The 27,463-nt window shown below is 39.1% G+C and overlaps 1 protein-coding gene across 1 annotated transcript in view; it reads left to right on the top strand.

Annotated features, from left to right (window-relative positions):
- LOC140244577 (tyrosine-protein kinase HTK16-like) overlaps positions 1-25,591 on the top strand; it is a 35,505-nt gene extending 9,914 nt beyond the window's left edge. The window contains exons 2-11 of the mRNA XM_072324202.1: positions 5,359-5,560; positions 15,221-15,464; positions 16,301-16,509; positions 17,095-17,376; positions 17,895-18,081; positions 18,906-19,120; positions 20,908-21,087; positions 22,538-22,629; positions 23,361-23,487; positions 25,032-25,591. Of these exons, the coding sequence (XP_072180303.1) occupies positions 5,359-5,560; positions 15,221-15,464; positions 16,301-16,509; positions 17,095-17,376; positions 17,895-18,081; positions 18,906-19,120; positions 20,908-21,087; positions 22,538-22,629; positions 23,361-23,487; positions 25,032-25,235 (1,942 nt within the window). The 3' untranslated portion in view covers positions 25,236-25,591. The remainder of the gene's footprint in view (positions 1-5,358; positions 5,561-15,220; positions 15,465-16,300; positions 16,510-17,094; positions 17,377-17,894; positions 18,082-18,905; positions 19,121-20,907; positions 21,088-22,537; positions 22,630-23,360; positions 23,488-25,031) is intronic.
- The last annotated feature ends 1,872 nt before the right edge of the window (positions 25,592-27,463 follow it).

Genomic DNA, 27,463 nt, shown 5'->3' with positions numbered 1-27,463 from the left:
TGATGTTTCTCAAGTTTTGCACATATGATTTTCACATGGTTGATCACATTTTAATTTGAGCCTGTCACCAATTCTCGAGGATGTTGCAAAGCATTTTGCTGGCTTTTGAGAATTGTTGTACAAAAATTTGAGCATATTAAAGGTACAGCACCATGCTCAAGTCCCTTGAGGGCCACCCTGATAATACAGTGAAACCCCATTAAAATGAGTTTGGTTATAATGAGGAACCGCTTATAACGAAGTGATTCTGTCGGCCCCGTTTTCTTTTACATGTTTAACTATGGCAGAACGAATTGGTTATAACGAGATTCCGGTTATAACGAGGACAATTTCGGTGCATCATGAGAAAGAAAAACATTACAAACGAAACATTGAAAACCGAATTCATGCTATCCATGTCTCTTTCCTGTTTTGCAGAGTATTGTTCCTTCGACGTTTCCTTCTAACCCACGCGATAAAACACAGGAATACCATCCGATGTTCCTACTAAGTTATTAAATTAGGATACTCATTCGATTATTAATAAAGAATTAACGCATTTCAACCTCTACCTTTTTTCCTTTTTTTTTTGGTATCAATTCACAAATTAATTTCCTTTATTCTCTCAATAATAATTAGCGGCAGATCCAGAGGTGGGGGCAACCGGCGCACGCCCCCCTTTATTTTTCTTTAAAAACAAAAGAAATAAAAAGAAAAAAATGAAATGAAACCTGGAAGTTGCACCAGAAATATTACATGCATCCCCCCCCCCCCTTTACAGAATTCCTGGATCCACCTCTGATAATGATCCACAATTGTGTATTGTAATAACAACGCAAAGGATGTTCTAAAGTTCGATTGATTCTTGAGTATATGATGTCCTGCTTATGTTTTTCTTTGTTTTTGATGCGTACGGTTATAACGAGGTACCAGTTATAACGAGGTAATATTGCCGGTCCCATGGACCTCGTTATAACGGGATTTCACTGTAGCACCACCACAAATGGGGCAAATTATCTGTTACCCTAAATACATGTAGCACCACCATATGTTGCTAGAGATGGCAAATTGTCTGTAACTCCAGTTAAAAGACCACCACAGGTTGCTACACTTAGGGCAAACTGCCTTGATCTCTATTTAATAGGACTACCACAAGTTGCTAGAGATGGCAAACTCTCTTTATCCCTGATAGCTGCACTACCAGAGGCTGCTAGGGTCCAGGGAGGACAAACTGTGACTTATAAACCTAATAGGACCACCACAGGATGCTAGAGAGGGCAAACTGTTCTACACCTGACATAGAACCACCTTAGGTTGCTGGTTAGGGCAAACTGTCTGTAATCCTAGTACCCTGTAGGACTACCACAGGTTGCCAGAGAGGGCAAACTGTCTCTATACCTGATAGAACCACCATACAGTACATTGCTAGCGAGGGCAAGCTGTCGATCTGTACATTGTACCTGATAGAACCACCATACATGTAGGTTACTGGTCCTAGCGAGGGCAAATTGTCTCTATACCCGATAGAACCACCACAGGTTGCTAGTAAGGGCAAACTGTCTCTATACCTGATAGAACCACCATACAGTAGGTTGCTAGCGAGGGCAAGCAGTCTCTGTACATTGTACCTGATATAGAACCACCATACAATTGTAGGTTGCTGGTCCTAGCGAGGGCAAATTGTCTCTACATGTATGCCCGATAGAACCACCACAGGTTGCTAGCGAGGGCAAACCGTCCCTCTATATACCTGATAGAGCCACGTTGCTGGCGAAGGCAAACTGTCTGTAACCCTCATAATAGAACCACCATAGGTTGCTGGCGAAGGCAAACTGTCTGTAACCCTCATAATAGAACCACCATAGGTTGCTAGAGAGGGCAAACTGTCTCTATACCTGATAGAACCACCACAGGTTGCTAGAGAGGGCAAATTGTCTGTGACCATACAGACCCACCACAGGTTGCTACAAGGAGCAAACTGTCTGTAACCTAGGAGGACCACCACAGGTTGCTGACAACTTAAGACAAACTGTCTGCAACTCCAATAGGACCATCACAGGTAGCCTATCATAATGTCTGAGTCAAATTAGAGCATTCACACAAATTATGATATCCCAGTAAGTAGCATTGAATCATAAGGTGGGCATGTGACCAAAATCTGAAAAGTGCAGAATGTTGGAATGCCAGCGAATTCTTCGCTAAGCATTGTAAGGCTGGCTCAGAAATTATCAAAAGGTGAAGCAAAAGAATCATTGAGTCATGAAATTTAGACATCCAGTCTGACTTTTTCAAAGGAAAGAGATCCATGAAAAAGGCTATTCATTAAAAAGGAAGGTTCCTGTTTCCTTGTTGAGGTGCTCTGTAGTGTGTTTATTAGATTTTTTTTTAAAAGAATGTGTTAGGTGGGTAAAGTACCTAAATGGTCATCTGTACTCCATTGCTTGTGTGACTAGCAACTTTTGCCAAGGTCAGTTTCAACATTTGCTATGAAAGGCTGCAACAGAGAGACTGTGCATACCGTACTTGCCAACTCTACCGCTTTTGGCGGTAGACTATGTCACTACCACTCTTGAGAGATATCAAGCTAGCGCTGCTTGCGTAGGCATCCTGGATTCAACTACTTTCTCAAATGAAAATGTTGGCAAGTATTGGACTGTATGCTGCCCACAATGACACCTGATCACTCAGTCATGAGAACTAGTGTTTTGTGATATTTTATAGAGCATTATTACAGTGTGCTTTGCCTCCTAAAGCTATTAATAGCGTATCCACTCCTGTCATTTTGTGGAAGCAAAACTATGCTGTAGTGTATCCTGCTGAAGATACATCAGGAACTGTATTAAAGGTGCATGGTCCCGGTGTTTTAGTCAAATGTGTAAGTGGGCGCACGGCACAAGTTTCCTATAGAGACCTACGCTATCGACTTCTCTTTGGCGCTTACGCTTTGGCCCACTTTCCCGAGTCCGAAGAAGTCCGATTCACTGTAGTCAGCGGTCCAATCACAGTTCGGTTCATGATTCGGCTGAGGAGGATGACAACTTAAGCAAACTTCTTTTGTGATGTCGTAATAACAAGCACATATGCACGCACCCTGGCATTACTACAGACTGCGCGATGCGCAAAGAAGACAACAAAGGCAACGTTACTTACACCTACGCACTTTACTCTTGATGACAGCTCAGCTTCGGTAATCTTCGTATCAATGCTAACGTTGATCGGCAGTATCATCGACAGCGCCATCTATACTACAGGGACTATGCCCCTTTAAACAGGATGCATTAGCATCCAGCACTGGTCTGAAGAGTGAATTTACCCACAACGTGTAGTGCCATAAACATGAGGGGCTCAGTGCAATTAATCCTGGTACAACAGCATGTACAGTGTACTTTGAAAGGGCACAAGAGGAGGCAGGCTGAGGAAATAATTATGTAGAATCTTGACAGTCAGAGATCACCATACAAGAGTCTTGAAAGGAGACTAGAGGGTGTGTAGAGGCGTGACTGTCCATCAGTTTTCCTAGGCTCTCAATGGTTTCCACAATGATTGTATCACCTATGCAGCACCTGGCCTAAAAATAGATTCAAATGAATGAATGGATCATAGTGGCAGGTGGTTTATAAGTGATGGATGAGTTGTGAGTTATGGGAATAACACCTCGAAATCATTGGAAGTGACTGATTTCTGCTTTTAGCAGGAGTCGCGGAAAATTGACTGTCATGAATTCCCCCTAATGAGGTAGGTATCCACCCAGATATGATGTTCCTTTGTACGAAAACAAAAATTATCAGAGAAGTACATACAATGTGTAGATCAGCAAAAAATATGGGAAGAATCAGACACATACCCACACACACACAAAAGCAACTGACAACTTATGAATGAATAAAGATTAGAGAGTAAGGCAAATTGGCAACTCTGTATGACATACATGTACACTGTAGATGTTGATGAGCTTTCTGTTCCATGTGTATACAAAAAGTCACAAATTTTTATTTTTCTCACATGACAAAATTTTCATCAGATCTGTTCTTGGTAAAAATAGGATTCACAAAAGACATTGGAATGCACCTTCCCCTAGACTGAGTATAACTTGCAAGTTTCCCTGCTGTGTCTTTTTATCAACCATAATAGTAACATGGAAGCGTGAGAAGCTCAGTGTAGGAAAAGATAGAACAGTTTTGGTGTCCTGATTGGACCACCAAAACGTATAATTTCTTTAAAAAACAAAAAACAAAACAAAACAAACAAACCTGTGATCTATGAAAATGACATAGATGTACCCTTATATTAAATATAATCATTTCACACACAATACACTTCATGAAAATCATATTTGTGTCTCATTTCAAATTTGAGAATGTTAGACTCAGTAAACTTAGTCAGTGTATGTGGTATTTGAAGGTTGTTATCATGCCTGCCAATATTTACATAATTATCATGGTTTGTGATTATTTCAATGTTTTACACATTAATCTAATTTTTTGATGTTTTTCTTTTAAATTATTACTTCTATAAAGGTTACTTCATATTTGAAGCACTTTATCATACCTGCTGTAAAGTTTCATATATGTATCATGTTTTATTGTTACTATTTTAATGTTCAATCAAATCAGTTTATTTTCATATTTCAGATGCTTTTCTCCTCTTTTATCTTCTTTATTTATTTATTTCTTATATTATCATTATTTTTTTTTTGCTGGCCAGCAAGAAATGAAATTTGATTATTTTGTTGGCCCAAGCAGGCCACCAAAGTGAAGAGTTACATGTATAATGTAGGGTAGTGTTGCATCTTGATGAGAGATTGTCTAACTCGTAAAAAGAATTTTAGAAGTTATTGTATGTTATTCAAATCTGTGAAAACAAGCCATGTTAATGGAAGTAAAGGCAGAGCACTTAAGGAGACCTGTAGATTATTTTCAGAATTTTGTATTGGAACATCTATAAATTGATGCCTGTTAGAGTTTAAGAATTTGTGGTTTGTTAATATTGGGATGAGGAATAAGAATGTTTTCAACAAATCACAGTGAACAAGGATGATATTAGATTAGCTTCACATAAGAATGTGTGATTAGGTGCACATGGAAGCAGAACCAAAGAAGCAAGGATGTATAATTTCTACACAGGTGAAACATTGCTACATTACTAGAATATGTGAGCCTCTGTGTCATTATCCTTGTCAAACAAAAACAAAACAAAACAAAAAAAACATCAAAAACATGTTTCCGGTTTTTTGTGGAGTGTTATTTTTCTGCTGAAGGACCACATTAAATTCCACAAACCTAGAATGTGGCACTATCAATATAGTATGAAAATCATATTAAATTCCCTGGAATGTCTCTTTGATATTTAATCCGGTCCATGTAATTTGTCATCTGACAGAGCCACACAAGAGGCCTGGGCTGATGGTGTATCCATGATCCTCGCCGACAATCTCTGTTGTTCCCTGGATGCTCGAAACCAGGAGGGGCGGACGGCGCTTCATGATGCAGCGGCATCGGGAGAAGAATTCATCATGGGATTGCTTCTGGACAAGAACGCAAACATCAACAGCAAGGACAGTAACGGAGTCACCCCACTCTATGTAAGTTTGGTCCATTTGTTATGAAATGTTATCAACCTGTGATTATACCAGGCAGACAGACTATAAAAAATTTAATATCCAATGGTTGACAAATTCTCTAGAGGATTAATCCATTGGCAGTTTTCCACGTGCACTGACTCCATCAAAACACATTTCTTTTGTCACATTTCCTAGCAGTTTTCAAATCATATCCCTGAGTTTTTGATTTTGTTGAAATGACTGAACATTTAGTATCTGTTCTGACGAACACGTACCAAATACAATGCATGGGACTGCTCCTGATATGACATTGATTTGGTGATGAGCATACTTCCGGTCCTAAATTTCCAATTCCATTTTAGATTTAATACTATATACACCATATATTTCGCGAGTCTAAATTTTCGCGAATTGGGGTTCCGTCAATTTTGCGAGAGGTTAAATTCGCGATCGTGGAGCCCTGTACTGAATGAAGAAATGTATACTGTAAAACGAGGAATGTTCTCGTGCATTTTAATTTAGCAATTTTCTCGAGCATGAAGATTCGCGAAATTAAAATGCACGCAAAAGTTCTTTTCTACACTATATATGCATTGAATGCCAGTGGCAGTTCGCGAAAATTTCATGCCGCAAAAATGGCCGTCGGCTCCAATTCGAGAAAAATTCATGCCATGAATATATCATGTTTTACAGTGTAGGTACGTCACATTCATATCGGCATTAGAGTCAATATTTTTGTGTGTTTTTAATTTTGCGAATAGCAGCTAACTCATGAAATTCATGAAAATAAAAACCTCATGAAATATTCGGCGTATACAGCATATACATTTTTGTGAAAACTATACATACTAATCGTGGACCTTGTTACTTTAATCCTACGTGTAGATTTTACATTTAATTGTTAAAAAAAAGGACTGATGAAGGGTTGTTTGAATGGGTATTAGGAGTCATGTGCTATCATCACCACAGAAAAAAAAAATTGAGCAGCACAGCAGTTCTGTCTGGTGCTGCAAATTATTGGCCACAACGCATGTATAATGTACATGTACATACACACACACACACACACACACACACACACACACTGTGGGTATAGACTACCTACATTGTATTACCGTACGGTACTGTAAAAGTGGATATTTCTGCCCAATTAATTTTTCACAGTCAGCAAGATAAAATGAATTTTACGAAATATTAATTCTGTGGAATCAAAACATTACTTTAATAGTGGAACACATAAGAAGCAAGAAAAAAAAAAGGTGTTTGTGTGCTTTTATTTTCACACTATTTTTGTTGTCATGCAAAATGCACACAAATCTGAACACTGCGAAAATTCGACTTTTACAGTACCGGTATTCCACTACTAGTATTCCCACACATGCATGCGCAGTAGTTTTGGCTGTTACATACATGAAAAGAACCAGCATTTATACCGATTTATGTTGCACGATTGTGTCAAGTTTGTATGATATGGGTACAGAGTGTCAATCAGGCAAAAGGTTGCACAAACATTGTCCTTGTATGGAGTCGATGGGCATTTATGAGATGAAAATAGTTGTGTTTGAAATAAGCGTGGTGTATCTGTGATACAGCAAAGATGAAGTCCTTGCCTGGCAGTGCTCTTTAAACCTGGATCGTGTCTTGCCATCTCCAAGGTTTACAATAAGATGGCAATCACCAGCAATAGTCTATTATAAAAGATAGATTTTGAGATTTACAGCTGTATATGGGTGACTGTGTGATACCTTAACCATGACTGTTCTGCATAAATCGATAGATCAGGATATGTATGATATTTTAATAATCAGCAACAGGCTCTTGGCATGAGAACTACATTATGTATCAGTTCATCTTAAATATTAAAGAACATTATGTGATGATGGGATACTGTAAACGTGGAAATTTTCACAGTGTTGAAATTTTCGCACATTTCGCGCAACCCTAAACTAACACAAAAATAAAAGCACGAGAATATTTTTGCTTGCCATATGTTCAAGTAGTTGATGCCTTGATTCCGCAGAATCACAGGAAACTCTTCCTACCCCACCAAGCGTGAAAAATTAGTCGTGCGAAAAATATCCACCTTTACAGTGTTAGTACATTTCATTATTAATGTAGAAATTTAGGTATCTTCAAACCTATATTGTGTATTCATGCAAAGATCTTTGTTGTGGTATAATCAAGCAGGATGCAGATCTTTATGACCTATTCAGGACTGTCAGGTTGCATGTGGTTTTGTTGATTTGTTGTTTTGAAATCTAATGTGGCAGAATCAAAAAGTGTAGCAAGGTGTACTGCCTATACTGTACCAATGCTTCAATTTTTCAAGGTCATTTCCTCAATCAACTGACTGTTTCTGATATCTCAAAATGGATCTGTGGTCTTTAGACTCTTATTTGGTACAAATGTAGTATTTAGGGGAGTTTTTGGAAGAGAGCAACCTGTGTACAGCTTCAGTGAAGCAGAATTTCTCCAGATATATTTGTACAATATTATTGGCAAAACTACATATTTTGTCGGGAGATATCCATCGTAAACTGTCAATACATTCTAGTACATCTGTTTTATTGGGGACAAGTACTAGTATTCCTTGTAGGTAAATTTACACCACTGTCTGTGAGATTAAATTAGAAAGACAAGGAATTTCCAGAAAGATGAGGAAGATCTGGCTGCGACATCGCTTTGCAAACTGCCCAATGTTCATCTGTACGGTGAGCACTATCCCATGACACACGCAATTCAACTCCTCACTTCCCCCTCCATTCTAGTGCATTCTATAGTGCCTCTCTGTATCATGTAATCTGATATTACAGCTACATGCTTCCTTGTTTTAATCACCTGTACATCTTGGTAGACGAAGGATAGCAATTCATATGTACACTGTACATGTACACCGTTTCCTGAGTTTCACGCTGATGACTCATCCCCTGTTTAGTTTTTATGAAACTCACAACTCTCAAAGAGAGCAAGGCTATTCCCTTTCAAAATACAGAAAAAGAAAAGACAAAGAGAGGCCCTAATCATCACCACACCTTATGCATATCACATTCCATGTAAGTGTTGACTGTATAAAAGGCTCTCAGGTACAGGATATTATTATTTAAGTGTATGCCATGCGTTATATTATGCACAGTAGTAAATGCATTACAGTTGTTTCATCAACATTTCAAACTGCATTGGAATTATACAGATGCGGGCTGAATGCGTGGACATTCATTGTCATTCATTGAATGAGAAATTAAGGGATATTGTTTTTCTGAAATAGTCTACCAGGGTAATACAAACAAATGCAAAAGATTAAAAATCAATCAGTCAATCAATCAATCAATCAATCAATCAATCAATCAATCAATCAATCAAGAGACAAATGAATAAAGACTGAAGTTCTCACTTCTGTGTGAATTGTCATTGTGTGTTGTCAGCCCTTCATGGCAGAAATATACCCGTAGCAGTATGGCGGTATAGTGGTGATACAATGTACACGAGATGTAGAAAGTTGGGTCTATACAATGAAAGTCACATACTTTTTGTAGTTCTGCTCTTTTTTGCCATCTTTTTTAAACAGTATCCATAACTTGTCGCATTGTGGTTCATTGCCGAACATAATCTGCAATATTTGTACACTCGCAGAAAAAAAACGGTTAATTTCGGCAAGTTTCAACAAGGGACCTTCAACTTCAAGCACCTTTCTAAGAAGGTTTAAAATGTGCTAATAAGCACCTTTAAACCTATATGAGGACAGCAAAATTTGCTGTGCAGCACTGGCTGCATACCAAGGATAGGAATCAAGTTGCACAAATTTGAAGAAGTCTTCCATTTCTAAGGATCAGTAGCAAAAAAGTTTTTATACTGTATGATTTTCTGTGAAAGCATTTTGTGGAAAATTTAGGTTTCTGCGAAGGATGTTACAAGTGTGACTTTCATAGGCTTTACTGTGTCAGATCCAGACAAATTGCAGATACCGTGTGTGTGCATGAAAATGTACAGTGTAGGTGCATGATGTGTGGTATCTGTGACCTAAAACTGCTATTGTTAGAGTTGTAAATGATATTTTGTTAGCTCTTGATAGGGGACATGAGGCAATATTACTCCTTCTTGACTACACGGGTGCATTTGATACCATTAGCCAACAAATGTTAGTATCGCGCCTAGAAGAAAGATATGGATTTACCGGAAATGCACTGAAGCTAATCACATCTTGTACCTTGAAGGCAGAAGTCATTGTGTAGTTATTGGGGACTCAAAATCCCAGGTTTATTCATCTACCCATGGTGTCCCACAAGAGTCGTTAATTGGCCCTTTAGCATTTACAATGTACATTGTACTCTGCTCCACTACAGGACATCATTTCACATCACAATTTGAACTGTATGATGTATGCTGACGATACTCAAGTTTATGTATTTATTGAAGGTGGTAGGCAAAATGATGCCATTCAGAAGCTACAGGCTTGCATTTCAGATATTAAGCATTGGTCTATTCACAATTGTCTCAAACTTAATGCAAATAAAACTGAGGTTCTTCATTTTATCAGTAGATTTAGACAACGTAATCAACTTGAATCTGTTACACTGGATGAAGGAGTTGTTAATACAATTGCAGACTCTGCTAGAAATCTAGGTGTCAGACTCGACGAACATCTTACGCTGAATTCTTACATAAATGATACTTGTAAAGCTGCATCCTTCGCACTCCATAAAATTGAGACAATACGACAGTACTGTTATGTACTTAAACCGGAAATCAGTAGAGAGACTTGTTCACGCTCATGTGATGTCACGTATTGATTTTTGTAGCATTCTGTATGGTCTTCCTGACATGCAAATAAACAAGCTTCAGAGGATACAAAACTCTGCTGCGAGATTGGTGACACATGCTCAAAAGCATGACCACATCACTTCTATTTTACATGAATTGCACTGGCTACCAATAAAGGTCCGTGTGCAATACAAAATACTGTCGCTGACTTTCCTATGCTTACAGGGTCTGGGTCCCACATATCTCCAAGACCTCATCCAAAGGTATCATCCGACTAGAAATCTTCGCTCAAAATCCAAGTCTCTCTTACAAATTTGTACATGTAGTTTGTCCCCAGACTGTCACCAAATTTTATGGAGCACGAATATTTGCTGTATCGTCAGCAAAATTATGGAATAGTCTGCCTGATAAAATCAAAGATGCTGAAACAATTGATTCATTTAGAAGAATGTTGAAACATATTTATTTTTGCAATGATAAGGCTCATGGCCATCAGTGTTTCTCAGTGTCAGCTTAATCTTAATTTTCTATTGTTTACTTACCTGTCCCATTTTCACCTTACTTCCTTTACTTGTATTGTTTCATTCTTAAAGTGCATAGAGACTTCTCCCTGAATGTGATATGCTCTATACAAGCACAGTTTATTATTATTATTATTATTATTATTAAAATGAAGCATGCTCTTCCACGGTAAATCAGGGGTACACTGTTTACCATTCAGAGATACTTGCATAGACCTACTGTACATGTGTGCATAGAATCAACTAAAGTTCTAATGAATTTTTAAAGTTTCAAATGGACTCACTGTTTCCTTAAACTTTACCATTGTTTCTGCTAACATATTAGAACTGCGTTCAATGAATCTAGTCTATGTTAGGCTAAATTCCCCTTTGATGCAGAGCATTACACCCATTCAGTTCATATTTACAGGAAGAAAGTGTGGCAAGAGGAAGGAAATATTCCTTCTAACTTTCACTTTTGTAGCAACTTGTGGCAATTATTGTAAACAACACCAATGCCACTGTACATATACACGTGTATCTCCTATGTCTTGTGCAATGGACAGCTACATGTGTACAAGTACGATATACATGTATATACCAAGTATGTCGCGCTTGTTATTTTTTGTTGTTGGTTCCTTGAACAATTTAAAGGGTGTGTACAGTTCTGGTCGAGGTGAGGATTTAGCTTTTAGCGTTTTGCAAGATATTCAGAAACCACTCTATGAGATGTCAAAGAGCATTCAGTTCTAAGGGGTATCAAAAGTTTATTCGATGAAAATCGGTTTTGAAATGGCTGAGATATCCAAAAACAAGGTGAAACAAAGAGATCCTAATAAAGTTGTGGCATGTCGCCTTTTATTATTCGCATTTTTTGGATATCTCAGCCATTTGAAAACCAATTTTCATCAAATAAACGTTGAATCCTTCTTAAAATTACATGCTCTTTCATATTTCATAACAGGCTTTTCATTATCTCACTTAGGAATGTTCAAAACATGAATCCCCACCTCAACCAGTACTGTACAGTCCCTTTAAGCCCTTAGCTTGCAGGAGAGGAAATGTTGACCAGAGCTAACATCCAATTCCAACCCTGCCAACCTTATTCACGTTATAATGGCAGTTCCACCTGTTTATGCAGCAAAAGAGCTACACTGTAGCATTACGTTCACTTCGGCAATAATCCGGAATGTTGTGAGATAAAGATCTTGTTACTCTGAAACCCATATGATGAAATCCTATAAAATCATACATGTACATAGTGAACACATTGCATGTTTACAATTGTTGAATAATCTTTTACCAGTTTTAAAAACAAAAAATGTTTGTTTGCCAATACAGCAGTGATACTGATCAGAAAAAGCATGAAATATTCATCAAACACGTAGGGACACCATAAATGAAATCAAATGGATTGCAGGAGTTATAAGAAATCACAAAACTGTTTCTGACAATGAGAGAATGTATTCTCATATCTCGCAAGCAACTAATTTGTAAATTTTGTTTTGTGGCTTGTAAAGTTGATAAATCCTTTGCCAGTTACCGTTAATAAAAATGCCTTTACAATTTCATCCATTCTGCAGAATATTTTCAAAACTTGTTCAAAACTAAGATTCATAACCAAGATTTTGCAAAACAAAGATTCAGTAAATGAAAACATTTTTCATGCATATAAAACATAAAATGACCATATCAACATTTGTTCACAGATCAGCGTTGATGTATATTTGTGTTGCAGTGACAGTATAGACTGTGGAAAAATTTTCCTGCAACTTTGGTGTATGCCCTTTTCTGTGTTAAACAGTAAAAAAGATAGAGCTGTTTGAAGATGGAGCAAAATCTAATTTGGTACAAATAGATTTGAAATGTTGGCCAAATACAAATTAAAAAAGTTTCATGTTTGATCTAACTGGGGTTTAAAAGAATTATAAATAAGTAAAAGATTGCAGGAGCCAAAGTGGGCCTCGGGTCAAAAAGGTTGAGAAGCATTGATTTAAGGCATGAAAAGGAAATCCAGTTTATGGTTTTGAATGTCACTGTGCACAGGAAGTGTGGTTCAATCTTCAGTAACACCATCAGCAAAGAAAATGCTTTGATGCTGGCTCTAAAATCATGACAATAAAAAGAGAGTCACTCTGTGTTTGTTTTTGTATCAAATACCATGATTGGGTGTACTCTCAGATTTATCACTTAACCCATTGAAGATGGACTGATTTTGCTACAACATGCATTTCCCATAGACACCTGCCCGAGTATACTCGGGACTCGTCCTCAGCGGGTTAAAGTTCTTTTACATTTGTAAGTGCACTCTCTTGTGGATGGTTTGTCATGACATACAAATATGGAAAAGTTTACAAGTTCGTTCCGGAGAGAAATGGAATACTGTGCCAGCTGAAATTCTTGAGATGGTCTTCTAATATTTTTATGAATCTCACTGATCGCCATCAAACCATGAAAGTGACATCAAATGCAAATATCAAAACGTGCGAAAGCAACAATACGCAAAAATATCTTAATTCACAAAATCAGTCCATGTCATCGGTGGATCACACGCAACTAGTTACAGTGTACTTTACTGCACTTGTTTTTAGGTCTAGCATGCTGCATGAGCCATGATGGAACAAAATCTGGGGCATGATATCGTGCTAATACTTTGAAATCACTGCAGACACCCTAATTTATACTGGTACATGGTATCACCAAGTAAAAGCATTAATTAGGCCTACTAGTATTGTTGCTTGTTATACAAATTTATTGTAACAGGCAAAGTAACAAGTAATATAGACCCTCTCAGCCATGAAATGGAAAACAAGCAAAAGTGTCCGAGATGTAGCAATTTGCGAAAAATATCTATACACGAAGATTTAAGAATTTACAAAGATTTCTTTCAGTATTCAGGCGGACGTCCCTCAAACAAGGGCTATAATTTCTTGATCATCAAAGCAAGAAGCACAAGAGCCATTAATGTTTTGTGATTTCTGTTTCTATGTCTATTTCTATTTCTATTTTGTGTGGAAGCCAGAGAATTACAAAGCCATTTAACTTTCACTTTAATAAAGAATGTTTACTACCACAGCATCAGTGCATGCTTTCAGTATTCGTAAGATGTAAACAGATACTGTAAAAGATGGAAGTTCCTGGTACTAAGCCATTTCTATGGCAATGGACTTCACTTTAAAGGGATGGTATAGTATAATTAATTGTATTTGTAGAGATGAGAATTTGGCTTTTAACTTTTGGGGAGATATAGTATGAAATAGTACAGAGCAAACCATTCTAAGAGGAATTCAAAGTTTATTTGATGAAAATTGGTTTTAGAATGGCTGAGACATCCAAAAATTAAGTAAAATAAAGCAATCATAAGGTGGGTCCCACCTTTTATTAGGATTGCTCTATTTTGGGTATCTCTTGGAATTATATGTTCTTTCATATGTCCCAAGAGGTTTCTCATTATCTCACCCAAAAATGTTAGAAACCTAACGTTAGGTCTCAGCCAAAACTATATGATCCCTTTAAAAGTATTGTTTACCATTTGCAGATGAAACAAAAACCCAGCTTTATTGCTTCAAAATAGCCCATTTGATGTATATATACATCAAATGTGAAAGCTCAAACATTTTTTTTAAATCACTGCTCTCAGTGGTAAACAGTATCTTTAAGCTTCCCCCAGCATTTTCACAGGAACACCAAAATCAAGGGATTACTTGAAATTTTGTGTTATGTTAGTGGTACACTTAACCTGGCATACGTACCTCAATGTCATGTAAGCTAAACATTACTCATCTTGGAAGCAAAATAGAGTCATGTGATTTTTCCTCTTCATAAAACATGCTAAACTCAAAATGACTTACTCATAATTTGGACACCTCCAAGGGAAAGCCCCATCCCAATCTATTAATAGCTATCTTTTTTCCCACGTTATACTGATTTAGAAGCAAAATTCCAACATCACGTTCCTATTCCCAGACAAACAAAATGATGATAAGCACACGTGGGTGATAAAGACAGCATTACAAATCTTTTCACACTTGATCTTAAGTACTTCGAAATCCGAACAATCTTACCTTTTATAAGCTGCATATAAAATACCCTGTAACATATAAAACACGCCCACACAAACATTCATGTATAGCACTCTGTGCCTAGATGAAGTACTTATGGCCACATGCTGCTCCACAGACTGTTGTGTCTCCATCTCTTGAGCCTCCTTGGTCATACTATAGAGAGGCTCTAAATTTGTCGTTAACTTAAATAAGATATTAATTCTATTACTCTGTAATACATCTGTTACATGTAGAAATCTAACAGCAGGAATGGTACCGGTATATCATGAACTTAGATGTCATTTACAAGACTTCAGGTCATCTTTCTCTCTCCCTTCCTCATGCACATAATGTGTATTTTTGTTGTCTATCCTCTACAGACTGCCTGCAGCTGCAACCAGCCAGGAGCCTGTAAGTTCTTGATGTTACGAGGGGCAGATCCCACCCTAAGACACCCTCGGACAGGGTGGGTACCACTCCATGAGGCAGCCATGAAGGGGCATATAGGGTGTGTCAGAGAGTTGGTCTATCACGGTGCCCCGTGCCATCCTCGTAGTTCTGACAATGACACGCCGTTGGATCTTGCCCGAAGATACGAACACTCGCAAGTCGTCAAGTTTCTACGTGAGCAGCATTTCATTTTTCTTTTTTAACATTGTCATGTGGAATGAGCTGTTCTTGCAACCATGGCACATTGCATTTATGTGTGAAGCCTCCATTACTGTTACTTAAAATATGCAACACTTGTGGATAGCATTGTTTGTCTAGTTTACCCCCAACACAAGGATACATAATCCTATCCAAAGTGAACAGTAGAGGGTAGTGTGCTGAACATAGCATCAGCGCCGTAGAGTCTGGCCAACCGCTAGATTGAACGCCATGTCATTGCGCAGCATATTTCGCATTAGAGGGTTAGCGTGTACACTCAGACGCCATAACCAAACAAGTCAGTCACGTGTAGTTAAAAAATGGGCCCTGCATATACGTGCAGCTTGGTCAACGACATGGCTCCATGTAATGTAACCAGCTAATGACCAGTTGCAGGCTTTGAAGCTCACAACCAAAAACCGAGTTGGCCAGACTCTCTTCATATTTGGCAGTCTTAATGCTTGTGATATGCATGCATATATTCATATTTACTCTTACACGTGTGCTGCCGTATCAGGGCAATTACCCCCCCCCCCCCCCCCCCAGCTAAAAAACTGGTTTAATAGTGATAAGAGTAAAGGTCAGGGTTAGGGTTGGGTATAGGGTTAGGTTTAGGTTTAGGGTTAGAGTTTGGGTTAGGGTTAGGATTAGGTTCAGGATTAGGATTAGGGTAGTCGGGGAAAGGGTCTGGGGTAATTGCCTAGGAGGTAATTGCCCTAGACCCATGTGGTGCAGATAGATTGAAGTTTTGTTGCTGGTATTGATCTGTGTCATGATCTGGTATTCATATGACTTCCTTTGCCTTTCTGCAGAGTCTTGGAGACCAAAGATAGCACAAAACATTCAGAGCCAGAACTGGTACCATGGCTCCATGGACCGCAAGAGGGCGCTGGAGATCATCCAGAGACACGGGGCCAAGGATGGACATTTTCTGCTGAGGAGCAGTGCTAACAAACCAGACACGATGGTACTCTCCATGGCAGCCAACAGCACTGTCTACAACTTTGAGATCAACAACAAGGTGAGGGAAACGTAATACGTGTGGTCAACTCAGTGGACAGTATGGTCAACTTCAAATGACCATGAGTCACTGTAAGCTATACCTGCCTCATATACACTCGGAACATGGATTTTATCTCAAAGAATTGCTGTTCCTGTCAAGTCTAGACGTAACAAACTAACAGTAGAGAACCAAGAGAGAAAAAGAAACAACTGCTCTCCTTATTCACCTTTGATAAAAAGAAAATAATCTCCACATACCCTTCACTGTTGTGTTACAGGTTTGTATATTCCTCCCCAATACTGCTTTCACTTTTTACTAGAAACTTTGGGACTTAACCCAGTGGTACTATAACATGTACATTATATTGCAGATTGCCAATGAACATGCTACAACTAATATGAAATGTAAAACCCAGGAAGTGGTATGATATCTCCCCGGTATGTTTCTGAAGCGACATTGTATACTGTGAGTCCAAAGTGGTGGGAATTGAATATGGATCTAGTTTCAGTATTGGTGTCATGGTGTCAAAACTTCAGAGCATTGCAGTGGGTTCAATGATAACTGACTCATTGGTTTCTGTACTTGTGTGTCCTGTCCTCACAGATGGAGAGCTACCACATTGACGATGGACCGTACTTTGACAACCTAGAGCAGCTCATTGATCACTACTCTCGCTATGACGACGGCTTGCCCACCCAACTTCTTCATCCGATACAGCCCCCAAGCCGCAATGACAGTGGGCCTCCAAGGGTCAGACCCAGTCCGGCACCTCGGCCTGCTGATCTGACCTCCCATCATAAAAGCCAAGGAAACAGGTGGGAGAGTCCTGAGCCTCCAGTCAGCCCACTGGACAGGGATGGCGGTGTTCCTGTCTCTCCTCCACCAGTAAGTGATTGTCATAGCAACCAGTCATCACAGCTCTCAGACATTTCATTTCATTGCATATTTGTATGAACATGATAACTGGTTCCTGCTGGTTCTGTATTGTTCATTTCTTAATGGTATTTAGTTTCTTTAAAACTCCAATAAAGAAAAGTCAGTAGTTTGGAAAATTTAACTTTCAGGACGTTGTCTTTAAAAACCACTGCCGTTTATCACATTGTGTCCACTTAAAAGAAAAATACATAAAAAAAAAAAAAAAAAAGCAGTCTTCATGACCTTTAAAATTTGGGTATTGGTCTAATTAAGATAATTTCTTGGTTTTTTACGGGAAAAAGAAATATGTTGTGGTAGTAGTTTGGCTGAAAATAATACCTGAACAGTTCATATTTATATGAGATGCACACTTGGCCGTACATCTAATTTGTCTCCAGCACTTGTATGTACCTTATTGTGTTATAAAATGCTTTATAGAGATAAGACTTTCAAGAGGTGTGGTCCATTTTTCTGTTCTATTGAACAAGGATCTTCCCGGCAGTCGGCCGTCCAACAAGAAGACCCTAGCGAACCTGTTTGGGGTGAGGAATTCCGACCGGACACGGAAGAAGGAGATGGAGAGACAGAGAAAGGAGCTCCAGCGAGCGATCCATGAAGCACCAGGAGGAGGCTCCGACGAGGTGCAGTGCATTGATGCCAGCCTGATTGAAAGAGGTGAGTCACACACTCTTTGCATGGCCAGTGCCACATTTTGAAAAGTGGGGGGGGGGGGGGAGGCCCTGTGCCACTTTCAGGTTTCATAAGGTAACAAGCAAAAAAAAAAAAAGGTCTTTAGCGCAAACTTACTGTCCAGGTTTCTTCAGCTGACAAGCGCAAAAAAAGAGGCCTTTACCTGCACTCCCACTTCAACGTTTCAGCAGCTGACCAAAACAAAAAAAATCGCCAACAATTACCACTTCTGGGGTAAAAAAAAGAAAAAATGTTTTTTGTTTGTTTGTTTGTTTGTTTGTTTGGGGTTTTTTGGTTTTTTGTTGTTTTTTTTTATTTTTGAGGGGGGCCACAGTGGTTACACCCTGTGAAGTCTCCATGTATTGTGCAAAAAAAAAGTGGGGGCCTGAACCACCCCCGATTCTGCCGGCCCTGCTTTGATGCTGTAGTGGTGGTGTGGTCTTCTGAGGGTGTGGTCTGATATAGGTGTTGTCTTCTGAGGCTGTGGTCTGATGTAGGTGTGGTCTTCTGAGGGTGTGGTCTGATGTAGGTGTGGTCTTCTGAAGGTATGGTTTGATGTAGGTGTGGCCAGTGAATGACCATATTACCAGGGGATCACACTCCTTCAGTATGTGACCTAATGTTGTTTAACAAAATGATCACTTTGCTTTGTACAATATTCTAGAAGATGAAAACAATAATGTAAGCTGCAATTCCAGTTACTTGTAGAGTGTTATTTCTTGCATCTGTACTCCTGTACCTACATCCATATTGTTTGGAGAAAATTAATGAAATGAAATAAGTAAGTAAAATGGTTTGTTGTGCTGCAGGGAATGAGATCGGTCAGGGAGAGTTTGGCTCCGTGCTCAAGGGAAGACTAAAAGAGGGCAACAGGATCATTGAGGTAGCGTTGAAGACCCTCCATGCAGATCACCTCCAGACTGGTCAGAAGGAGTTCCTCAGGGAGGCCAAGGTCATGTGCGGCTTGGACCACCCATGTATCGTCAAGCTGATGGGAGTATGTCTCGGCCCTCCTATGATGCTGGTAAGGAATCTCTTTTACCCCTCCTCTCCCACAAAACTCTTTATTAAGGGTCAAGACAAGGACTACTGTATGTTACATCCACATTGAGTGTTTGCAGTGTTGTTCTGTTCTTAAGCAAATTGAAGATAATTAACTTCCGTTCACATTCCCCTCTCACCCCATCCGCAAAAAAAGAAAAAGAAAGAAGAATTAAATCTTGATATAAGGTCATACTTATCGATCATGTTTTATATTTTCACCATTGATGCAGAGATTGTGGTGTTTATGTCATATGAGTTGCCAGTTGTTGTTTTTAATTCTTCCAGAAGCAACATGTAAAGCATAGCTTCCTATCTGTGTATTTCTTTTCCTTTCCTTTCAGTAACCTTGCCTGTCCTTTCTTATCTTAAACATCTTTGTCCTGTCTTTGTGCATTGTTATGTCAGCAGAAATCAGTCTCTTAGCAGATATTAAGGATCCGATCCATCAGTAGGGTCCGTTAGTAGAACACTTGGGTGTTTGAGTCACCAAGGAGAAGGGTTGTTGCAGCAGTAAGCTCTTTGTCAGCAAAGATACGAGTCCTGCCACTCCGCAGTGATTGCCTATCTTGCCAATCAGCAAATTAAGCACAACATCTGATGTGTCATTGAGTAAAGCACAGCACATAGAGGATTCAAGCTGTGAGGGCTTGATTTTTACGTGGAAGGGTGCAAGATGGCCGCCTTGCCTGGATTGTTGGCGGATTAGGCTAGATGAGTGAAGGTGGATCTATCCTGCTGGGGCAGACAATTGTGACAGGAAGTCCTCATGGGGTGCTTAGTCCCACAAAGTGAACCTCACACAGCTCTGATAGGTGCATGCTACCCAGCAAGTAATCCCCTCTTGTCTCACCCCCTACTCGCTGCATTACCCTCTTCCTATGTCTCTCTGATATTCTCTGTCTGTCCCTCTCTCTTTCTTTCTCTCTTGTATCCCTCTCTCTCCCTCCAACAGCTTGTAAAGTGCTTTCTTTGTTTCAAGCTTCTCATATTTCCTAAGGTCTGACTCATTGTTTTCATTGTTTGATTTGGTTGTATTTCATTGTCTTGTTCTTCTGGTCTGCATTTGTATGGCCACAGAGTGTAGGATGAAGCATAGTGTTTAGCCTGTAAGAAAGTCATAACATTGGCTCTTAGAATTATTGTGTTCTTTTCTTACACTTTATACCCATCTGCAAGCACAGTGTTTCAGTGCATTTATGTGTCTTTGTTCTCATATGCCTCTTTCTGGTTTTATGAGTGTGTTCTGTCTGTTTTATGAATATGTTCTGTCAGATCTTGATTAATCATTTGTTTTGGTATGTATTTAATATGTCACTATGCACCACACTGTAATATTAGTACTTCATTAGGGTTATCAAGCAGTTGTTCACATATGAATGAATGACTTTTCAGGTCTAAGCAAAGGAGACTAAAAACTGAAGATTTTTAAGGGTTTTTTTTTGTGTGTATATGTATCTGTGTTTTGGTTTTTGTAGATTTTGTTGTCTCTCTTGAATTTTTAAAAGAGGAAGTCTCTTTTCTGTTCCTTTAACCATGCCTTTGATCAGGCACATTTGTGAATTTTATCATAACAGAAATGGAGTCGCATGTTCTACTAAAATCTGTACATAGTATGCAAACAGTGCTACTGGCTTTACAAGGTTTTCTTTTAATGATGATCAGTAGATATACAGGCAGTGTAAAGGTTCAACAAAGAGAAAACAGAGAGAAAGAGAAGACAGAACTAAGAGAAAACTTCCTTCATCATCTCCTATCTCCCTGAAACAGGTGCAGGAGTTGGTAGCCATGGGGGCCATGCTGGACTACCTCCAGAATGACTCAGTGACAGACTGTGACCTGAAGCTATGGGCAGCACAGATTGCCTCTGGTATGATGTATCTGGAGAGCAAGAAGTTTGTCCACAGAGACCTTGCTGCTAGGAACATCCTCCTAGAGAGCAAGGGACAGGTATGTGTGCTTCAAGGAAGGGAAAGGATTTCAAAGGTCACTCAGTGAGAGGTGGGTGTGGTCTGGAAAAGGGGCAGAGATTCAAAGGTTACCATGGAGAAGTGGGTGTGGTCTGAGAAGTGACAGAAATTCAAAGGTCACCAAGGAGATGTGGGTGTGGTCTCAAGGGGCCAGAGATTTGAATGTCACCGAAGAGATGTGGGTGTGGTCTGAGAGGGGACAAAGATTCAGAGGTCACCAAGGAGATGTAGGTGTAGTCTGAGAAGAGACAGACATTCAAAGGTCACCAAGGAGATGTGGGTGTGGTCTGAGGAGGAAAAGAGATTAAAATTTCACAAAAGAGACGTGGTTGTGGTCTGAGAAGAGACAGCAATTTGAATGTCACAAAGAAGATGTAGGTGTGGTCTGAGAAGGAACAGAGATTCAAAGGTTACCAGGGAGATTTGGGTGTGGTCTGAGAAGGAATACAGATGCAAAGTTCACCAAGGACTGGTAGATTTTTTTTAATTTTTTTTTTCAGCAAGATATATTTTGAGGGCATCCCTGCAGATGTGGTTTGTAGGTAATTGATTATGTGTCAAACATAACTAATGGTTCCTAAAGGAAAACAGCAAGTAGACAATCATGTTCTAAAGCTGCAGTGAGTTATGTGCATCTGTGTAGAATACTTCCTTGTTACCACCGCCAAGGGAGGAGGTTATGTTTTCGTTTCGTTAGTTTGTGTGTTTGTTTGTCCTTGTGCAAAATAACTCTAAAAGTAGGGAACGGATTTGGATGAAACTTGCAGGAAAGGTTTAGAATGATACAAGTAACAGATAGATTAAATTTTGGTAGTGATCCGAGAATTTTGGGGGAATTTATGAAGGATTTTTTATATTTTAGCAGGTAGGGTCAATGAACTTGGGAGTTCAGGCTGCGCGTATTTGAGGTTTGCATGTGCGCACTAAAGTGTGTGCTCTAGTTTCTACTAGGGCGAGGCGTGCCGTGCAGCTGAGGGTTTATGATGTAACAAAGGCTTCTATATTGGGAAATGGGGCAACTTTCAGCACACAACATTGCTATAAGTATGTATGGGTAGAAATCACTGAAATCTCTATGGAAGAACAAGATCAGTGGTGGAAATGAGCTGCATGCTTGGCGGAGGTCTGCGCTCTCAGAGTGCTTCTCTAGTTTTTTTTTTATACTTTGGCTACAGATGCTCACATACGCTGTATTGCCTCAATATTGAAATAAATAGGTATTTCACTCATATTAGAGTATTTTTATAGGAATTACATTGTACCAGTTGACATGCACAGTGCTTGAGATGTGTCAATTAAGAATTTATTCTCACCAACACTGTGTAGCTTAGCCTCCAGTAAGCTCACAGAACATGATGTGCATGCCTTATGTTGTGAATTGTATGTTTCTCTTTATGAATGATTTTTCTTTCTTCTCCTCTCATCCAAAGGCAAAAATCAGTGACTTTGGTCTGTCTCGAGCGACGGGAGCCAACAACGACTATTACCGCTCGACCACAGGTGGTCGCTGGCCGGTCAAATGGTAGGCACTAGGTGTCTCTTGTCAATTTTCCCTTCACTGTGTGCAGTGTACCGCATCTCTTATGCTCTTGTGTGGTGGTAGAAGTAGAGCGAAAAGAGGATGCAAATTTATTTTAGAGAATTTCTTCTAGAAATTTTGAAGCAGAGGCAATTAGTAAACCCTTGAAGTGAACTTCTGACCAATAGCTGTACATGGCAGTATGTTGAAACCTGTGAATTAATTTCTTTCTCTTTTTTTTTTCACTATGATTCATGAAGTTACTCAATTGAATCTTTCTCAACTGATAAAACTTTGTGACAATGTAACTGGTGTTACTCTGTATGACCAGTTCATGCTTTTATTAGTATGAAGGCACATTCACAAGAGGGGAGTAAGGTTTATGATGTGAATGTTGTTGTTGCTGTTGTGTGTGTGCACTCATTGAGTGTCATCTCAGATGTTTAGCAAATCAAATGTGTGTTCAGTAAGACTTCAGTGCAGAAAATACCTCTGGAAGGTTCAATGTCATTGAAGTCTGACATCTTTAATGGATAAATGTTATTGAGTATTAAACCAGAAACCAGTTTATACCTGTAATATTGATTCTGTAGATAGAATTTGATAACACAAGCTTTTCATATGGGTGTTTCTAAAGTGCATTGATATAGAAAAAAAAGAGCTGTAGACGGGATGGGAATGGAGACGCAAAGAACCAACTGACATTCCTGTCTGTCTGTGATGACTGTTTGTAGGTACGCCCCAGAGTCGATCTATTATGGCACCTTCTCCCATGCCTCCGATGTCTGGAGCTTTGGAGTGACCCTCTGGGAGATGAACACGAGAGGAGCCCAGCCCTACGGGGAGAAGACAGGAGCCGAGGTGAGACGAGTTGGTCTGCTCAGAGACTACTTCCTCACACATTTATCGTTTACTAGATGCCAACACATTGAATAATATTATTAAGGCAGGGCTGCACACTATCATATCTTTCTACTGGTCCGACCTGTCTTTCGGATCAGTAGGTGCCCAGTTTTTCCATATTTTACTGGTCCATTCCTGAAAAAGTTACTGGTCCAACAGTGATTTTTACTGGTCAGGGACCATCAGACCAGTGCCAGCGTACAGCATTGATTTAGAAACACAAAAAGAAGAAATAAAGAGATTATACATCAGAAAAAAAAGCAACAACAACAAAAAATCAAACAAACTTTAAGTACAACTTAACGTTCAGATAATCATAATAATGATAATGATAATAATAGTTGGGCTTCTATAGCATATCGTTGGCCTTATGCCAAAAGGGCCTTAAAGAACGTCCCCTGTTATGCCAAAAGAGCACTAATAGTGTACAAAGTCTTTAGCGTTAAGGGCCTTTTTGCCTAACAGTGGAAGTGGTTTAAGGCCCTTTTGGCATAAGACCGACAATATGATAACATATTAATGTTCCCTATGCACTTTACAATTGTCCATTTTTCACACTTAGCATCAATATAGGAGACTAGTGTTTTATTTCCTTCAGTAGGTAAGAAGGAAACTCAGATTTTGTTCTATGAATAGAATACCTGATCACAAGAACAGACTATAAAATGGAACCTGGCTGGCAGCCAATCATTATGATGTGAGTGGAGATTTATAATTCTGGAAATGTTCTCCTGTTCAAGGCTTTGTTTTAAAGCTGTGCATAGCATAGAGACACAAGATGATTGAAAGCTATGACCCTTGTCATTGTTGGCAAAATATTTACTCTTTTTCGTAAACACTTTTCGTAGCATGTGTATGCTATGTCATAAGTACTCTGTAATAGGCAGTTACTGTGTAAATGTTTTTTTTTTTAACCTTCTTTTTTTACATTTCATTCTTTTTTCTTTTTCTTTTGTCATTTCTTTGATTAGGAGTTGGTGCTTACTTGAATGACTAAGCTAATGTATATGATGAAAGATTATTTACCACTGCCAAGTTAGCTTTAAGATTGCCATGAGGCTGTGAATTATATTTGTTCTAAAGTTACACCTGGGCCCTATTTCATAAGAAGTTGCTCTGATAGCAACTCAAGCTGTAGTAGAATTGTTTATGGTAATGACAAGAATCCTGCTTACTGATTGGATGTTGCTACATGTTGTGCGAGTTGCTGCTTTTCTTGCATTATTTTCTATGTAACAGCACTTTGTGAAATGAGACCCCAAAGTACGTATTGTATTTGATTTAGAATCTTTTGAAAATAAAGAATTGATAATAGCAATCGTGTAAACATACCTGGGGCAGCAATTTCAAGGAATGAAATCAGAATTGAGTTATTAAATGGATGATTGTTATCCAAATTGTTCTATCGTAGCATCACATGCCAATGTATATGTATTCATGCATGTACGTAGTGTTAATAATTGTGAAGCTGATGGTGTTTGTCATGTCCAATCCTCCACCAGGTCATCAAACAGATAGAGAACGGTCATCGTCTGCTGCGGCCAGAGGGCTGCCCAGGGAACGTCTACGAAATCATGCAAAAGTGCTGGTCATACAAGCCAGTCAACCGCCCCACCTTCTCCCAGCTGAACGAGATGTTTAGCGAAGACCCCGAGTACCAGGTCTTCTACCACAAAGGTGTAAGGCATCCCCCCAGCCGCAGGTAGTGGACCCACACCTCTACTCCATTCGTGAAAGCCTCCTTGCCTTACCAGTTGTAACCCGTATCAAGTAGCCAGCCCTCCCCACCTGTAGGTGGTTGGAGCCCTGTAGGATTCAGCCAAATTTGGATAGAGAGCTCCTTGTCTCTTTCAGCTTTTGACTCTAGCCTTGTTCTTAACATGCTTAGGCCTTCATCAAGTGACTACGAGGTAACAATACATGTTTGTCATTTCCGCACCCACTCTGAGTTGATGGTTTGATGAGGTGAATTATTATAATCTGCTGGAATAAATCTCATACCATAGACAGTTATATGCGTAGAAGAAAGAGAATAGTGTAGTATCTTCACAAAGCTGTACAATGAATGCACTATCAAACACTACAAAACTGACTCCAGCATCAGGATCAAATGCGAGAAAGATGACATGGCACACTTTCCTTCAGTAAGGAAACTGTGCTTATTCTAATATTTTCTGTTTTCCTGGAATTCTCACTTAGCATTGCTAGTTTCCATGAAGAGGTCAATTCATTCTATATGAAAATGTAAACTTTGGACCCATGGAACAAACAAGACAGTGTTGAGATACTGTGTTGCTTCAAGTCCCTGTGACGTACTTCTGATGAAGATGTCAAATCAGAATCACTGGTCTTGTCCTCTTCCCCAAGACACTAGATCCAGATTGTCACCAACGACAGTTTGCCAACGTGTGAAATCATTTGACAATCAAGGACACAGGAAACAGTAAACATTATTTATTCTATATTTTCTGTGGAGTGAAGAAGTGCTGACATATTTCACAAATATCATTGATCATCATCTTTTGTTTTGCCTTGGGTGCTTTCTCTTTTTTCCTGGTAATGCTTCGGTTAGCCATTGAAAAAAATAACCCACACATTAGTGTATAGAATATATATTATGGTATATTATCATGCAACATCATTTATTATAAGAAACTTTATGCCATGACGGTATCTGTGATCAAAGTGTATTGTAATATTGTACTATATTATCAGTGAGAGTTCTCTTCGTATCTGTAGCATTACTTTTGGATTTGATAACACTAAATAAACAAAAACTGTGCATCTTGACTTTGCCAAAATTCTGTTGTCAATTTTTGTATTTCTGTATGTGGCTGCGAGCAGCAAAACCACTAAAAACTACGTCAGAATAATTTTCTTCCATCTGCGTGAAGATGCTTATATTTAAAATTGCTTTAATATCACTTTGCAGCCTGAGCTTTTAGCCAGCTTTAGCAGTTCATCCGAAAGTGTTGTGGTTGCCCCTAGCAACAATAGAGTGATCTTATTGGTGAGTGCGTGACATCCTGGTTAGTGATTGGTCGTGCGTAGTCCGCTGGCACTAAGCTTGAATGAACATTGCGGAGGTTGCTAGGGGCATACATACTATTGTCAACAGATGAAAACTGAATTACCTCCCCTTGATCATGATTTGCATCGGAAGGAAAACTTTGAAGGCTGTTTTCTTGAAATGCCGATTTCCTAAACCACTCGACATGCTCTCTTAAAATCATGAAAAGCTCTGCAACCAAGTACTTTTATGAGTTGTGTTATGTATGCAATTAAAGCGGAAGAGTAGGGAATAATGTCATGTCATTTTCAGGAAGTGCTTTCAGATCCTTTTGTTGTAGCAGGTCACATATACACTTGTCAATTGTAGTCCTGACCTCTGCATTTTTAGGATGTTATGCTACCTGGCCAAGTCTTCATCAAGTTCCCGAAAGGCTGGGCAATATTTGTGTCAAAATCTCTGGCGAAGTTCCCGACAGGCCGGGCAGTAGTTGAATAGAAATCTCCAGCCATCTCCCCAACAGGCCAGGCAGTATTTGAGGCACTCAGAAGTCTTTTTTCAGTGCAAATGTTTGGCCTCAAACCCTGATATATGTGACCTTGCATCACATAACAAACAAAACGTCGCACCCCTTGACTTTACGTGAGGACTCTAAAAAGGTGAAGTGGGTCAACCAAGTCAATCTTGAGTTTTTCATATTTTCTGAAAGAGCTATCCTTCTTCTAAATTATTTTTGAGTTTGTTTTCAGCAGTTTCTCTACAACCCATTTTGGAGGGAGAATAAAATGATCAGATATGTCTAGAGTCCCCTCTTCATTTCTTGAAATCCTTTACACACTCTTCACTTTCATGTCCAATATCTTTTGACAGAGTAACTCTACTGCTTTGAAAGTTGGCATTAATCATGTTTTGTCCCTTTCCTTG

This window comes from Diadema setosum, chromosome 21, assembly GCF_964275005.1.
Source record: "Diadema setosum chromosome 21, eeDiaSeto1, whole genome shotgun sequence".
Taxonomy (NCBI): domain Eukaryota; kingdom Metazoa; phylum Echinodermata; class Echinoidea; order Diadematoida; family Diadematidae; genus Diadema; species Diadema setosum.
Note: the sequence above shows the minus strand (reverse complement) of the source record. Positions and strands in the feature narration are given on the sequence as shown.